This window comes from Convolutriloba macropyga, chromosome 10, assembly GCF_964194025.1.
Source record: "Convolutriloba macropyga chromosome 10, txConMacr16.3, whole genome shotgun sequence".
NCBI classification, from domain to species: domain Eukaryota; kingdom Metazoa; phylum Xenacoelomorpha; order Acoela; family Convolutidae; genus Convolutriloba; species Convolutriloba macropyga.
The window spans coordinates 51,618,442-51,636,633 of record NC_134477.1 but is presented as its reverse complement, the minus strand read 5'-3'; the positions used below and the strand labels follow the sequence as shown (position 1 = coordinate 51,636,633).

General features: G+C 34.5%; 1 protein-coding gene across 1 annotated transcript in view; it reads right to left on the bottom strand.

The window, feature by feature from the left end:
- Positions 1-17,138, bottom strand: part of LOC142348066 (sterol carrier protein 2-like) — a 22,173-nt gene extending 5,035 nt beyond the window's left edge. The window contains exons 1-6 of the mRNA XM_075399232.1: positions 16,677-17,138; positions 9,177-9,341; positions 6,129-6,327; positions 5,640-5,792; positions 4,931-5,037; positions 4,308-4,435 (exon numbers count right to left, since the gene is read on the bottom strand). Coding sequence (XP_075255347.1) covers positions 4,308-4,435; positions 4,931-5,037; positions 5,640-5,792; positions 6,129-6,327; positions 9,177-9,341; positions 16,677-16,725 — 801 coding nt within the window. The 5' untranslated portion in view covers positions 16,726-17,138. The remainder of the gene's footprint in view (positions 1-4,307; positions 4,436-4,930; positions 5,038-5,639; positions 5,793-6,128; positions 6,328-9,176; positions 9,342-16,676) is intronic.
- Positions 17,139-18,192: the final 1,054 nt, after the last annotated feature.

Here is an 18,192-nt window from a genome sequence, read left to right as displayed (position 1 = left end):
AAACTCAATTCAAAAATAACGGTTGGGGATCCTAACCATATAATGCTGTCCTAGGTGATCTCGAGCAAATAATCAGGGCGCAATTTTATAGCGACCTGTTTCAGTCAGAGGGTGCGGCAATAGCGGGCAATAGGTTTACTAAAGGGCGTCAAATTTTATTTTTAGAGCTCATATAGGTCGCAAGCAAGTTTTAGAAGAGGAAAAAAGACAATTTAATCTATTTTTTATCACAAAGCTATGCTAAGATTGTGTTTGTTTTCGATATCTGAATGACAATAGATTTAACTACACTTGATACGCAACGTTTCGCAACTTTTGAAAATTTATAATGAAAGAACTCTACGCCCTAGCACACTTGTAATACAAACTTCGGACACAAAAAATACAATTTTAATTTTCCCAGTTGTCAGCTTTTTTCAAGTATCTCTACAGTTGATCTGCTTGCTGTTTACAAAAAAAATTCAGTTTTACCAAAAGAAGCACACAAACTTTACGATTTGAGTAAAACTGCTACCCAAAATCTTCAAAAATTGATACAAACATCAAACATAGCCGACAGATTGCTGGAAAATAGCTGCCTTTGACGCGCTTGATGCATATCGGGATTGAAACAGAAAAAAAAACATGATATAAATTGACTGAATTCTTGAATGTTTTTTTTTCAGTGTCAAAAAGTGTTCTAATTTGGCGTGCGGTTCCAGTTAAATTCAAAAACTATACTTAACTAAGCTTCTAAACTGAAAACGAATAAGCTTAATACCAATTAGCTAATTCTCAATGACTTAATGACCGGGCTTTATCGGTGTATCCCTGTTGATTTTGATCTTTTGACTGACAGTATTCACCACATTGCGTAATTGAATGCGTGAAAGAATTTCAAATCCATTTCAGAATTTCAAAGTCAGAGATCAAAAGTTAAAATTGTGACTTATAACGAAAAACGTGATCAAAAGGCAAAGCGAATTTAAAAAAACATAGCCGGACAAGTCCTGAAAAACAATCCAAAGAATGGAATGAAAAACAGAACTATTGTACTGGACCAGCAGATCAATTAAGAAATCCCAGCCGAAAAAAACTCAAAAAAAATTATTGCTAAAACTCTTGAATTTTTTACCCTGAAGGGCAAATAGGATACAATTCAATATACTCATTAACTCACGCACAAGCCTTGAACGAGATTTATCCACTAAAAGTCGATAAACTCGAGAAATATGACAAATACTGAGAAGTGCAAAATTTAAAGGAAATTTCTAAATTTTGCAAAAAATTGTTGAAACCACCTCTTTGTCTATGGAGTTCTGTGATGTAACCCAGCTGCAAGACTTGAAAAAGTTTCGCTGGCCAGCTAAGATCGTTCAACTCAGAAAATGACGAAAAATTTCAAATTTAAAAAAAATCTTGCCAAAATTTGTGATATAATTATCTTCAGAACCATTTCATTGTCTGAAGAGACTATCTAGTATCTCTATTTTAAGCCTTTAAATAGTTTCATTGGCTCAGAAAACTCGATAAATTCGGAACATGATTTTCAGAAAAATTGAAAAATTAAATTTCATCAAAAAAGAGCTGAAACTGGTGTTGTTAAAATATTAATAACAAATCTATTCCCATTAGCTACAGTAAATTATTGTCAAACCCTAGTCAGCATGAGCCCATGGTGCCAAAAAAGCCGCTGTTGAAAAGAAGCTTGCAAAAAATTTAAAGAAAACTGCTAAAATTCGTGACATTAAAAAATGACAATTGTTTCAGTGCTACTAGAAACTGCAAAGTAAGTTATTATCAAACCCTAAGGAGGCTCCTTGGCCCTTATGGCTTGAGAAGCCTAAAAATGACTAATTTTCAAAAACTTGAAATTGCAGAAATTTTAAAAGGATATTAAAATGTTGAAAACCAACTCATTGCCAATAAAAACTTTTTAGTGACTATTCATCAAATCCTATGGTACGCTTCGTGGCACCTGGGGCTGAAAAACTTGAATAATGACAATAGAGGTTAGGAAATATGAAAAAATTGCAAGTTTTTAACAAAAAATTGCTGAAGTTCGTGATGTTTAAATGTTAAAAAAACCATACTATTGCCACCAGAAACAATGCAGTAATCTATTATCAAACCCTAGAGGAGGCTCCTTGACACCTAGGGCTGAAAAGACTCAAAAATTATTAACTTTTTAAACTTTTAACTTTTTTTAACTTTTTAAAAAACTTGTAGCTTAAAATGGTCATAGAAAAAAATATTTCGTGCAAAAGACCTTTATCAACATTTACAGAGTATTTTCAAGTTCAACAAAAATTTCAGGTTCAACAAAAATTCAACAAACTGTGAATATTTTGGGCTCGAAAACTCCTAAAAATGACATCTAACCTTGAATTACAGCCTTTGAAAAGAAGCTTGCAAAAAATTTAAAGAAAACTGCTAAAATTCGTGACATTAAAAAATGACAATTGTTTCAGTGCTACTAGAAACTGCAAAGTAAGTTATTATCAAACCCTAAGGAGGCTCCTTGGCCCTTGAGGCTTGAGAAGCCTAAAAATGACTAATTTTCAAAAACTTGAAATTGCAGAAATTTTAAAAGGATATTAAAATGTTGAAAACCAACTCATGGCCAATAAAAACTTTTTAGTGACTATTCATCAAATCCTATGGTACGCTTCGTGGCACCTGGGGCTGAAAAACTTGAATAATGACAAAAGAGGTTAGGAAATATGAAAAAATTGCAAGTTTTTAACAAAAAATTGCTGAAGTTCGTGATGTTTAAATGTTAAAAAAACCATACTATTGCCACCAGAAACAATGCAGTAATCTATTATCAAACCCTAGAGGAGGCTCCTTGACACCTAGGGCTGAAAAGACTCAAAAATTATTAACTTTTTAAACTTTTAACTTTTTTTAACTTTTTAAAAAACTTGTAGCTTAAAATGGTCATAGAAAAAAAATATTTCGTGCAAAAGACCTTTATCAACATTTACAGAGTATTTTCAAGTTCAACAAAAATTTCAGGTTCAACAAAAATTCAACAAACTGTGAATATTTTGGGCTCGAAAACTCCTAATGACATCTAACCTTGAATTACAGCCTTCCCAGGAGCTTCACCGCTCTATGCACTTGAAGGACTAAACGCTGCTAAGGGCCTCTAATGAAACTTAATGCCCGCTGAGTCCGTTTATCCCAGTTTGAAAACACAAAGTTACTTTATCCCGTTTTGAAAGCACAAAGTCATGAAAAAGGTGTGAAAACATCTGACAAAAATTAAAACATAGCCGGCAGATTGCCGGAATAGCTGCGAAAGAATAGACCTGCGTGCCATATAATAGAGATAGAAACAGATACAGATCTAAATTGAAAAAAAAATCGACGCCGCTCAAAAAACTAAGTAAAAAACATTCAGCGATAAATTAATAAAGCTTGTAAAATTCATTCCGCAGAAGCCTCTTATTAGGGACCTTTACTGCACAAATGAGTTCCTTTGACCTTAAACAAATTCAAACTAAACTTAGTTTTAAAGTGCAAAAGTCATTTTATTGAGTGAGGTAAGTCACGTATGATCAAAATCTAATCACGCAAATAACCTAAAAAACTTTTGCTAAAGCGAGTGAGAAATGACGTCACGCGCGCAAATGCAGTTAGTGAGAGGAAGAAGTCATTCAGAAAATTTGACTTTTTCAGCTTTGCTGTGTGAACAAATGTAAAACGAAAAAAGAGCGTCAGACGACAAAACAAAAAAAACCAAGAGCACCGCAATATAGCTTCGCTCAGCTTACAGCTTCGCAGCTATAAAAAGACAGAGCACCAATACAATCCAATTCTTAAAAAAGGAGAGCACCTAAATAATAGCCATCGAAATAATAGCCATAAATAATGGGCCGACGGCGGCTTTTATTTATTAAGAACAAGCACGAACCATAAGAACTTTAACAGATATAGAAGTCTCAAGATCACAGCCCAAGGACTTCGAGCTTCAGAATTTTACAATGTTCATCAGCAGTAATGATAAATTCTTAGTAATGATCATTCAATGTTTCTCTGTTCATCCTTACCATCCCCGTGCCTGCACGTAAATGTTCACTGCACTCTGCAAGCAAATAGTAGGGAATATTCGCAGAGTGCAGTGAACATTAACGTGCAGGCAAGGAGATGGTAAGGATGAACAGAGAAACATTGAATGCGCATTGATAAGAATTTATGATACTAGGAGAACTTAAACTACTAAGAGAATTACTAAGAGAGAGAGAGAGAGAGAGAGAGAAAGAGAGAATTAACGACAGAATTAATACTAAGAGAAACAACACTAAGTAAACTTAAGTGCTAACCTCGTATCCGACGAGATTCATGGCACTGCCGTTGAATGTGGACGGCAAGTCAGTAGTAAGAGCAATGGACATGATCTCAACTGCGGCCTCTCTCAAGTCAGGTCTCATTCTCAAGAATCTCTCACTCACTGAAAAAATTACTCATATTACAGGGGAATGTTATGTTTCATGTCTTAGTGAGATATATTCCTGTAGCCTCTGTTGTATGCGTTGTAGAGGTTTGTATAGTCTTCTCCACGTGGGCTTGTTTTATAGCCCAATGACCGACTTCGATATCGGTTTTAGTCACATTCATTTAACTTTTGATATTAAACGGAATGAAGTGAAGACCTATGACATCTTCATTGGATATGCCGGTCATAAGCACGAAACTTAACTAGTTCAACTTGAAACAAATCATATCTAATCGAATCGTTCTTTCTTCAGTTCGTGGACATAAGAGTGGTATATTATACTCGAAACAAAAATTAGGAATTCAGTCAACTCGTATGAAAATTAAGGAAAACGGAAATTAGTAGAAAACCAAAAACTCTCAATTCTCTTACAAAAGAGGAAGTTTACCATGTAATTTTGTGATTTAAAGATTTGCTTTTGTTAACGTGTGTAGAGACAAGACAACATACCAACAACAGCAGCTGCCGCTCCATCAGAAGTAGGACAACATTGCAGTTTAGTCAGTGGATCGTGTATGCATTTGCTACTTTCAATCTGTTCCAGCGAATACTCGTCTCTTGAAAAAAAAAAACAAGAATATGAAATTGTTTTCAGAGGAGTGAAATCAACAGTTCTTTTCAGTTGCAAAACGTTACTCGATTGCTAAACTCGCATCTCAAAAATTGCTATCATAAATCTTATAGAACTCAAATGCTTAATATTGGCATTAAATCAACTCACATGCAATTTTTATGCGAAAAACTCAACAATTTCGAAAGAAAATAATCAAACGACGCCTAAAACTAAAATTAAGAGTCAACATGGTAAGGGAACAATTGCACGCAAAATTCCGAAAAGTAACATAATTCATGCGCATCTTAATATTTATAGACTTAGCGCCAGTTAGGCGACTTAAACTACTTGTCCAAGAAGTTGATGATTCGTTCAAAAAACCTCAGATAACAACTTTATCAGTCGCCTTCATGAACATTATGATCGACTCTTCGAATATTTTGTTCCTCAATAGTCTCTTCTTGGAAAATTCTTCAAGCATTTTTTGATGAATGACAAAAAACAAGGCGATTAATTCCTACAAATTTGGGGGTAACCAACTATCACGAGAGATTTCACTGAAACTGAGAATTACAGTTCAGATCAAAACCATACTATACTGTCAACCTGAATTGTGAGCGTGGGTTATTTGCAGAGTGTAGGTGATTCTTGTGGGCTATTTTTGCAAAGTGACTCGGTTTAGTTCCATATTTGGACATGTGTTCACGGCCTGCATTTCCAAACAGCTGAGCAGTTGGAGGTCCACTCTCAAAGCCATATCTGAAACACTAATCAACTTTCAAATCGGCAGCCATCCAAATCCTGCATATAGCAGCATTTATATTGGCAATAAACTTTAGGCATTTTGAAACAGGATTCAAATACCTTTTTTATTAAATTATTTTAAGAAAACCGAACCTTAGTTTGTTATGAAAATAATGATGTTTGATTTATAAATTTCTAACATGTAACATTAACCAAGTGGCTAGTTTAATTTACATATTTCAGATTTTAAAACTTTCACCAGCGTTTTCCTGGGTCATCTTACTTCACGAGTAATAGTAATAGAAACAGATCTCGAGCTAACAAACATATCCATAGCTTTCGTCTACTCACTTCTCGACCATTGAAGCAATGAGATCCTCGGCAGGATTGGCCCGATCATCCCACTTGCTTCCCAATGATCCTCTCTCCATCTTCTCAAAGCCCAAAGCCAGCACACAGTCACTCCTGCTTCCAGCCACCATCTCGTGTGCCAGATACAATGCAGAAGAACCAGTTGCACAGTTGTTGTTCACATTCACAATTGGAATACCTGACAAACAGTGTAACAATAGTAACTTCCCCGCCAAACATAGAAACGACAATAGGGGTTATTTTAGCGATTTATCTGTTCTTCACCTGGCTTGCTTTGTCCTTTTCTTGTTTTATGATCAGATTTAAAGTGTGTAGTAGAATACTGTTTTTTTGGCGTTTCGAGTCCTTAACGGATTGAAACCAGGCCGACAACCGAGAAAAAATAGCATCGAAAGCAGCAGTCTAACCATAACAGCCAGATTGTCAGAAAATATTCCGATAGCTTTGTAGATCTAGTCTCAATAAGATAAAGAAAACAGGCGGAAAGAGAAAATTCTCTTCTTTTTTATTAATTACCGAGATGCTATATTTTGATTACTAATCTGTAATTGCTGACTTATTGCTCTTTTAGCTGCTCTCAAATAACTTTCAATTAGAGTGACATACACTCAGTTCACCTCATCTTGAACTAAAATAAAAAAAAAGACATTTTGACAGTCAGTAAGTCATTATTAGGAGTGAAGAAGTCAAATGCGCCCAAAAAATAATCACGCGCATGAACAAAAAATTCTAATAAGACTGAAACGCCATCACGCATGCATTGTAGTCAAATTGCACGAATGAACGAATGAGCCAGCAGATTTGATCGTGACATCATATAGTCGTAACAAAAATCTTGACGAAATAAAAAAAACGTAGGAGGACAAGTCCTGTCAGAATTCAAAGAATTTTTGTTTAATAAACAAAAAAAATTGACCCCGAAAGGAATATGCATGGATTGGAAAATCAATAAGCAATTAATCAGATCAAATAACCGAAAAATAAATAAAATTAATGTCAAAATGCCGCATGTGAACAAAGAACTACTAGCGGGAACGCGAATTTTTGTTCAAACACCTTTTTCTCACTCAACTTTAAAATTAGAGCAAATTTCACGCCGCAAAACCACTCGCTCTTTCGCTCCATTTCCTGTTTCGGCGTTACCAAAATCATGACTTCAATTTGACTCCAAAAATCATGAAAATGGTGAATAGATCTTGAAAAAAAGACAGCGCCCCAATACAATTCTTTGAATTGTAAAAACCAAGAAGAGGCCAATGACAACCCCATCTTTCGCTTTGCGATTTTTAATTAACTTAGTTTACAGAGTAACGTGACCAAAATTGTCGGATAGCTCAACGGTTCAATAACTTTAGATTAAATACACTTATTTCACACTTTTACGAGATTATTGTATCAACTAATATGGCAGTAGAAGTGACTGTGAATGGTAAAGATAACCTCAGCTGTCCAAACCTAGTGTCTAATAAAACAGTCCAATAACAGGCTTGCTGCTAATAATAAAAGCAACAATTAGCAGGAATAGATCGCTGAGTTCGAGGTTCTCTCTAGAGAAACCACGTAAATTTTTTCTCAATTTTTACACTTGATTTGATATTTTTCAAAAAACGAAGCTACTCTGTGGTAAAAATTGAGCAAACAACTGAGCAAACTAAAAATTTCCTAGAGTCTTCAGGCAAACTCGTCGCAAAATTTAAAACCCGGATTCAAAGATCAAGGATTGAAATTTTTATCTAACTTGCTCCCAAAACAAACTTGGGCGCTTATTGTTAGCAAAAATTACTTTAAATTTTTTTTACTCAACTCAACAGCCCGAAGCATTTCAAGTAGTAATTTGAACTTACTTCACTATCAAAACTCATTAACAAAACCGAGCCACCCAAAACCGGGGAAAATTCTTAATTGATTCCGCAACAAATAATCATTTTTCTACACAGCTCTGGAAAAGGTTCCACTTCTTTTCACCCCTATTCATTTAACCTCCTATCATTTAACCCCGATTTATTCACCCCTCTATCATTTAACCCCTCTATCATTTCATCCCGCAAAATAGTTTCATATCAAGTCCCACGGACCGCTAAGGCATGGCCATGGCACACAAGGCATGGCCAAATGATTATTTTGCTAATTTAATAATCCTTATTTTATAGAAAGATTGAAATCGGGGTGAAATGATAGAGGGGTTAAATGATACAGGGGTGAATAAATCGGGGTTAAATGATAGGGGGTTAATTGAATAAAAGCTGGACCCACAGGAAACAATAGCACAATACTTTCTTAGGAAACCAAAATACTAACCCATCAAAATTCTTAATTTCATCTTCAAAGGATCAAATTTTCAAATTTCTAGTCATTTAAAGTCATCCCCTTTTTCTAACCAGGTAATACCCCCAATAAAGTGGTATATTTACTCGCAGATGTCAACTTCCTTCAAGAGCTTGAACTGCTTCATAAATCTCAAGATAATCAAAAACAGATATTCAAAGTCTCAGTCTTGTTCTTGAATAACAAGCACATTTGGGGTCTTCCCCCCCCATTATGGGCCCACATTTGTGTAAAGTTGTTTAATTAATTGAGTTGTGATGGCGTGAGCCTATCAGGCAGGGCCATGCTTATTGCACTCGTGATCTGATGGCATAATTTGGTTATTTCAGAACTTTGAATTTGATTGAGCATCATCAGTAAGAGTATAGTCTATCGCCGTAGATACATATTTTTAGATGACTTCGTTTTTTCTATCTTCCTGCTGGTACATGCGTTAGTTTTTTTCAAGATATAAATTTTCATCTGCTTTTTCATTCTTGCTCGCGGTATGAACTCCGTTAGCTTATTGAAAAAAAAAACAAATTTTGAATAAGTAGAAGTAAAAATGTAATAATTAACAAAACATCTCCTGTTATAATTTATATAATAACGGTGGGGGGGGGGGCTTAGATCATAGCCTCAAGAAACAGATGCGGTCTGCAAGCAAAAAGTGCAAAAATACTCCAAATACTTCAAGTAAGGCAATTTTACGCTATGACTCACCAGTCATTCCCAGTTGGTATAGACTCTTCTGTCCACAACAGGACTCTCCATAACAGTATCCCACAAATGCCCTTTCCACGTCAGAGTAGACCAAATTTGCATCTGCCAAAGCACTCCGGGTAGCCTCAAGGGCCATAGCCGGGTAGTCAAAGTCCTCTCTGCGACCTGCCAATTTTACAAAAATACTAAACACTATATTAAACATACCCGGCAGATTGCCGGAAAATAGCCGCCGTTGATTCCAATAAGCACGATTGGGATTGAAAGAATAGAAGATATTGAAAAAAAAAAGATTTTTGTACAAAAACATTTTTTAAGTCCGATTTATTTTGATGGCATTTCGTAGTTGAAGATAACGTACTTCTGTTTCTTAGAGAGAGGCAACAGGGGCTACTATCAATACCAATAAGCATTAGAGATGGTATCTAAGACTTATAGTAACGACGTTCAAATAGCGGGCATCTAAAATTGGGCTTTATGGGTTTATCCCGTTTCTACTTCTGACTTCAATTTTTTATACTGACTCTGTTCATTTTGAATTGCTTTGCTGAGCAACTGATGTTCAAAATCACTTTTAGCAGAATGAGAGAAGAGAGAAACTAGTCTAGAGAAGTCAAAAAGATATCACGCAAAATGTTGAAAAAGCGGCAAAATGAGGTAAAGCGAAAAATTTTTTTATTCGACGAAGTAAAAAAAAAAAAATAGGAGCGCTATAATAGCCGGCTGAGAAGATGAGGCGGCTATTAATGATAAAGATTAAGTGCAATATCATTAGACAGAGTAGAAGGCTCAGAAATGGCTATCATGAACAAAGTGTCAACCGAAAAAAGAATTCTTATTTCAGAGTACTCGCTTATGAAAAATGAAATGTATCCACTTCAAACCAGTTCAAAAAATTAAATCAGCCAGCTCAGCAGCAAGCCCAGCACAAAACCTTCTTTAAAAAAACAAAAAAAAATTACTTGATTTCTCATAAGCCATTTTGATTTGCTGGTGAAGAGATCCCTGAATAAGATAGCACTTATGTGAAAAAATTGCGTGAAAAACGCTTCCGCTAGCTTTCGCGAAAATTTTCAAATGAGATTCAAAAGACTTATCTTGCTTTTAGATCAAACAAACAAAATTAAATTCCCAAAAGGACAAAAATGGACAAAAACTCACTTTCATTTCTTAAGAATCAAAATAGATACGTATCTTAGCTGGACACTGTTAGCTTTATCAGAGCAGCATAACAGCATGTTTGAAGCAATTGCCGAAAAGCGCGATTAAAAAAAACAAACAGAAAATTTCATTGGTTCATGAAGCAGGAAATGCAATTTCTAACAAGGAGGCTGGGTAATGAGCGTTTGCACATAATGTTCCGACCCCGCTAATCCACAATTTTGACTAAATTGTCTACCAAATGAAGAGATTAGAAAAGATATACACAAATAGAAATCTGAGTAAACAAAATTTGTTACAAACCCAAACTACTAAATAAATTATAAAACGCCACCCCGCATTAGAGAGATCATGATTCCGATTCATGTCATCAATAACATTACGAGACATTACAAAAGACAATAAAAACAAAAATATCACGACAAAAACTTAAAATCTAATTTCAAAGGCATATAATAACAAAGTCAAAATACCATCAGATAAGACCCAATATACAATTACCCTGAACTAAAAAGCAGATGAGACTTATCTACAATGGGCTAGATAAGCAGCCGACAAAACGGAAAAAGGGGTGCGAAGACCAAAAATTCCATCGAGTTTTTAAAACCAAATAATTTCAAAAGTAATAAAAACCATTATTAACGAAACTCTAGAAAGATTCATTATTAACTAACTCTTCAAGAAACTAATGGGCTCGGTGTACATATGTGATAGAAAAAGACTGCAGAATAATTACAGATACAAAAAGTGGAAAATTAAAAACTTGCCATTAATTTACGGAAGCGAGCAAAATTATCAGCTATTATCTTTATATTATGTGTATTAATCCAATTATTATTTGTATTATTTCAATTATTATGTAAAATAAAGACGTTGCATGTTCACTTGCGTCTCATTTGAAAATCAATGAGATTCGATTTTATCACGAAAACTTTAAAAACAAAAAACAACGAAAATTGATCACTCACAAAACGTTTAAGAAAATGCATACTGTCCAAGATATAGAACGTCGGTTGCAACATGAAACAAATAGAGGGTTTTGAATTCAAAGCGAGCAAAAGTGGATGCGACCTCTAAATGATGAGACGAAGTTTCAAGTTGACAAAAACAAAACAAGGTTAAAAAATTTGAAAATTTTGAAAACAAATACAAACAAAATCATCAAAACCATTGGCAATCATCTGACTGCTTCCAAAACTTCAATAACTTCTTACAAAGAAGCAATTGAGATCTGTCATTTATCAGAAAATTTTGTACGACTAGAAAGAAAAACAACTACAGAAAAACGGAAAATTAAATAATGCGAGAAGCGTCGACGTTTTTTAAGAAATGTCTATCAGTGGAAACACTTGGATATGTTGAACCATCTCAATTTGAAGACAATGAGATTTATCATTAATCGGAATAAGTCTTACGACTACAGAAAAGTGAACGAATACAGGCAAATAGCGATTATTCAAACGAAAAGTGCAATAAGAAACTGTCAAAGCTTTTGGAGCCACATTAAGCTATTCGCTGATAACTTCTTGAGTACAGCTAAGAATTGTTCAACGTTCATTATTACGATAACCTTATAATAATTCAAAAAAAGAATCAAACTTTCCAACAAAAAACCAAAAATAAAAAAGAATTATTAAAACTCGTAACGTCAAAGAAGTAAAACAAATAGTTATAGGATAAAACTGCTGACCAGACTAAATTTAGATTCATTATTAGGCACATGGAACCTATAATTAGTGGGATCCACCTACAAATTTACTGAAATGAGTTAAAAAGAGGTTAAGTTTAAATTTTTTTTTGAAAAGTAATTTCGATTAAGCCATAGAGCTACATAAAGCAAAAAATGCAGGTAAAACAAAAATTCACCAAAAATTAGGAAAACAAGGGATGATTCCCCGAAATAAAAGTATTGTCCATTGTGCCTCATTTGACGATAAATGGTGTTCATTGATAATGGAACCTTGATGTGAAGAATGATTTTTCTTGGAAAACCAAAAAATTCTGAAAAGAATTAAAAAACTGCTCTCCAATAGAATTCGAATCTTTTACATTGTAAACTTCTTTAATTTTTTAAAATTTACTTTTCAAATTTTTCTTTTCGATAAAAACCAAAATTTACTTTTCGATAAAAAAACTAAAATTGATCATTACGGTAAAGTGAAAAAAAAACACACACAAATGTAAAATATTCACTAAAACTTTGAACCTTGATAACTCCTCGAAAAAAGGAACTTACAAAACTTTTTCAAATTCTATGCTGTAAGAGCTTTCTAATGATGCCACTATCGATTCCTTACGAAGATTACATCGATCGGGGATTGACTGAGCAAAAACCTATTTGAGTATATAGTCCCCCCCTGCTATGTGGGACGGAACAATAAGGAGAGGTCGCAAAATGAAACATACCCGGCAGATTGCCGGAAAATAGCCGCCGTTGATTCCAATAAGCATGATTGGGGTACAAAAATTTTTTGTAACAATTTTTGTACAAAAATATTTTTAAGTCCGATTTATTTTGATGGCACTTCGTAGCTGAACATACTTCTGTTTCTTAGAGAGAGGCTACAGGGGCTACTATCAACACCAATAAGCATTAGAGGTGGTAACTAAGACTTATAGGAACGACGTTCAAATAGCGGGCATCTAAAATTGGGCTTTATGGGTTTATTCCGTTTCTATTTCTGACTTCAATTTTTTATACCGACTCTGTTCATTTTGAATTGCTTTGTTTAGCAACTGATGTTCAAATTCACTTTGGTAAAGCGAAAAAAAGTTTGACGAAGTAAAAAAAATACGAGCGCAATAATAGCCGGCTGAGAAGAAGATGAGGGCGGCTATTAAAAACATTCCAATAGCTCTTATGCGTACAAAATGAACAGCCGGTTTTCATCATTTTGAGGATAAAACAAAATAAAAGAGCGTCATCAATCCATCAAAACTAATTACAGTATGACAACAACGTGTAGGATCCTCTGTTGTCAAAAAACTAAATTAGAAGACAACGTTTGTTCAGAAGACTCTTCAATCGAGGCATGGTAATAAAAGTTCTGTTCGAAATCGTAGCTAAAAGATACCACTGATATCAACAACAAATAAAAATGACAAAATTCAGCTAATAGAAAAAATATTAAATTCGAGTCACAGTGCAGCAAAAATTATTATCGTGACGTGGGCTCAACGGTTTCCCAAATGATCAAACAACCATGTCACAGGACTGACTTCAATTAGGGTGAAATTCTGAGAACTAGGTTGTTGTCGTTGTCACTTACTAAGTGAACTGAGCACCTGTCCTCCATTAGAGTTGACATTAACCTTTATTTAGAGTTGACATTAAGTTGTCCAATAAGAGAAGACGCAGAAAAGAAGTGTCATTAAAAAAACAAATAAAACTAATAAACAAAATCTCGAGTCCATGACGGTTAGATAATAAGAGCTGCATGACATTCCGGAAAAAAACTTTAATATCCATTATTGCTGCGACTGCTGAGAACAACAACAAACTTAAAAAGAAAACTGTCAGAAACTGTGAAGTTTCGTCACAAAGAAAAATTTGTCCCCCTGAGAGGTTCAGAAAGCATCATTTTGATTATCAATTACAGAAAATGTGATACAACTCGGCTGAAAACAACGAAAAAAAGAAACACCTCTTAATACCCTAGAGAACAATCTCGCGAAATTCGGTTACCCTAAGCATTTTGCGCATGAAACATAAATACTAAGAAATTAATCCCATGCATTAACATAGCGCTGTGAGTTTTAGTTCCACGATTGGTCAAATTTGACTCTAATGATTTAGGGACAGCTTCACGAGCATCTATTTAAAACATAGCCGGCAAATTACCGAAAAATAGCCGCCATTAACACCACTGTCTGACGTTGGGATTGAAACACTCAAAAATAACGAGAAAAAATGACAACAGCCTAATTTTTTCTAAGTGTCAGAAAGTTTCCTAATTTGGTCTGCAGTTTCACTGCATTCAATAAATATGGCGAACTAGGCCTCTAAATTAGGAGACTGTAAGGATAATACTGGAATCAATCAACAGTATGCTAGGATGCAATAAGGAACTTTCAATAAAGCCAGGACAGTAAGACCTAACGAATCTTAGACCAGACATTAGGTCTTACTGTCCTGGCTTTATTGAATTATCTAGTTTATATTGATTTCGCTTTCTGATTCTGACCTTCCAGCGTAAAGTCACTGAATCAATTCTAAATTTCAGTCAGTTGAAACAGAGAGAGCTAAGTCTTTGAGGTCGAAAAATACCTTTTTGCAGAACCAATGGCTGCAAAAGGACAAAAGAATTAAAACGAAAGCAAAATCCACAAAACCACTTGAGCATTTCGAAAACAAACGGTAAATAGTTACCGTTTGTTAACCAAGAAGTGGAGCCAAAAATTATCGAAATGAGTACTCTTGGTTTTGAGACTAAGCGATAAGACCACAAAAAACAAGCAAGCCTAAAAAATCAATTTTTTGATAACAAGTAGATAAGCTCTATCAGTAAAACCTTTGCTAAAACCTCAAGCAAGTTCAATTATTATTCATTGAGAATCCATTAAACTTGTCATTTGTGAGACTAAATGATGAGACAGCAAAAATGCAATCCATGAAAGGAAATATAAAAGTCGCAAAAGGAAAACAGTACGGAAAAATTCTTAAAAGAAACGATTATTTCTATTGAACAAATCTTTATTGGAAGACCGCTGAGATCTACCATTAATGAGATTAAGTGATAAGACAGCAATAAGTACGAACACATACTTAAGTCCAAAATTAATTAAAGATTTTTGAAAACCTACACCGTATCAAACAAATAAAGCAAAAGCTATAAACGGAAACGATGAAATCTAATTTAGGCACTCTCAGCCAATTTTCTGGCCAGTCATTAATGAGACTAAGAAACAACATAACAAAACGAACATAATAACTAAAAAATATGATATTAATTCAATCAAAAAACTAGTGTCGAAATCAAATAAAGCAATAGCTTTGATCTGAAACGAATAAATGAGTTAATTAACCCCTACTATTAACCTAAGAGACTTGTCCCTAGAAAGACTCAACCATATGACATCAAAAAGAACGACAAATACTCGCAAAGCTCAAAATCAAAATTTCATTAAAAAATTACGAGAACAACTAGTGTCAAAGTCATGAAAACTACAGGTAATGATCTCGAAGAATTGACTAGGTTTATATATGCCTTATTAGAAACCAATAAACTTGTCATTTCTGATACAAAATGATCAGATAAAAGAAGCAATAATCAAAAAGGAGCAAACACCAAATATTCACTAATAAGTTACGACAAAAATAGTGTCAAAGCATTAATGCCATTCGACGAACTCTCACAACTGCCAAAAGGCGCAAGTAGAACAAAAATTTATCAAATTAAAAGCATGCGCTCTCAAAAAGCAAATGATCAAACAGCTTTTCCTCAATTCACTTAAAAGCAGTTTGAAAAAGATCACTTCTTATAACTTCACAATAATTTAAAAAGGAAAAAAAACTTAAAAGTACAAAAAATTAAAGTGAAAGTGCCGCACGTGAACAGTAAAACGGTGTCTCGCTTTTTCACCCCTATTCATTTAACCCCCTATCATTTAACCCCGATTTAATCACCCCTGTATCATTTAACCCCTCTATCTTTTAACCCCTCTATCTTTTAACCCCTCTAAAATTTCACCCCGATTTTAATCTTTCTATAAAATAAGGATAACTAAATTAGCAGTATAATCATTTGGCCATGCCTCGCGGGCCATGGCCTTGCCTCAGTGGCCCATGGGATTTGATATGAAACTATCACAACCGAACGTGGTATTAATTTATCCACTTAATTATGACTAAACATGCCTTTAATGTCGACTTCTAAGAGACGGGATGAAATGCTAGAGGGGTGAAATGATAGAGGGGTGGAAAAATCGGGGTTAAATGATAGGGGGTTAAATGAATAGGGGTGAAAAGAAGTAGAACAAAAAAAACAACGATTAAACGAATTTTCGATCGAACACCATTTTCTCACTCTTCTTTAAATTTAGAGTGATAAAATTTCACGCCGCAACGCCACTCGCTTTTTCGTGTCACTCCACTCCTTGTTTTAGCTAAACCAATCTCATCGCTTCAATTTGACTTCAAAAATCATGAAAATGTGTGAACAGATCTTTTCAATCTAATCGCTTAAAAAAGCGCCCAAAATCAATTCTAATTCTTTAATTTAGAAAGGAGAGCGCCTCAATAAGAGCCGTTGAGAGGCTGACGGTGTCTATTAATAAATCAAATGACCTGATTGCTTTTAAAACTACATCGTAAACAGTGAAACGAAGAGTGAAACATACCTGGTTTTTCAAAGTTTGTCATTCCGATTCCCACAACGTACACCTTCATGATTGTGATTGAACCCAGCTGGTCACTTACCCGATATAATCAAAGTAAAAACGTTGCAGACAAGCTTAAACACTGCGATATAAACTTGGAATGCGATTGAGATGAAGAATTATTTTGAAAGACAAAACTTTCGACAAAGTTAAATATTCACTCGAAGTAAAGTACTCGAATGTCGACAAAATTTCTCATAAAATGCATTCAATATTTAACCCAATCAACAAGACGATAGAAAGACTATTGGTACCAACGCTATGATATAATTCTACGATATGGTTTTGAGTGATTTGAGTTGCGAAACAGACCTTTGTACATATAGATAACAATTTCAATTTGAACGATATTTAAGTTTAACTCTCATTTCAGCATTTGTGGTTTTCTCAGCACATCATTACGCAATCTGAAAGCAATGACTGCAATTAAATCAGCTGAAGAGAAAACGAAACTATTGCTGCTTTAACTCTAACAAAATTAATTTTGAGGTTTTCAATTTCACGAAAGATAGAATACGCAATTATGTTTTATTTGACACGGATCCTGTTCAACAGGACGCATCAAAATTGGCAACAAAATTTAAAAAAAGTTTTGTGAACTTGATTCTTGATGCAGCAGAAAAATTTAATTTTTACTTCTGATTATTTTCAATTTAAATTTAGCTGTTGTCATCAGAAGAGAAATAAAACAAACTTTTACACGCATTTTTTTCTGATAGGCGCAAATGGGATCCGGACGACGACTGTGTTAAACTCATTCATGACTCCAATCCACGCAGAAGAAGAGCTCTGTACTTCTTCATTTGAAGGCTGACCCAATGTAAATCGTATCTTTAATGAGAGGGAAACGCGTACTCGGAGACCAGTAAGGCCAGAAAACTGATAATAAATTTAATGTTCATGAGCTTTACCAGTTTATCCCGTTTCTCAAAACGAAAAGTCGTGGAATTAGTTGGTCTGATTACTAAAAAATCTGTAGTATGAAAAATCACAAAAAAGGGCAACAGGACTGAAATAATTCCTTCAATTGAGAGCACTTAAGAATGGTCATCAACACAAAAAATGTAAGATACACTTATTGAATCAAAATTGTTAAGGCACCATAAAAAAGGAGTTGTTGCGTTTTAACGTCCTGAAAACTCTTAAAAGGATTTAAGACATCTCTACTGCTACAGAAACGTTAACAGACAAATAGACTGGCTTCAGCCATAATTGAGGTCCAAAGCAAATTGACTTGCCATTGGCTAATAGCGCAGTCTGCAAAGTGGAAACGAATGGTGTACCTCAGGTGTCAAACTCACGTGTTTAATGTAATGGTACAAGATTCTTACAGGATCAACTTTAGTCTTCAACACGGGTTACTGTTGATTTATTAGAACGGAAGCTAGGGATTCGAAGGACTGCATGAGATTATAATATATAACATGATCTTAAATTTTGCTTTTGATTCAATTTTTTTCGGCATGAAATTTCAAAG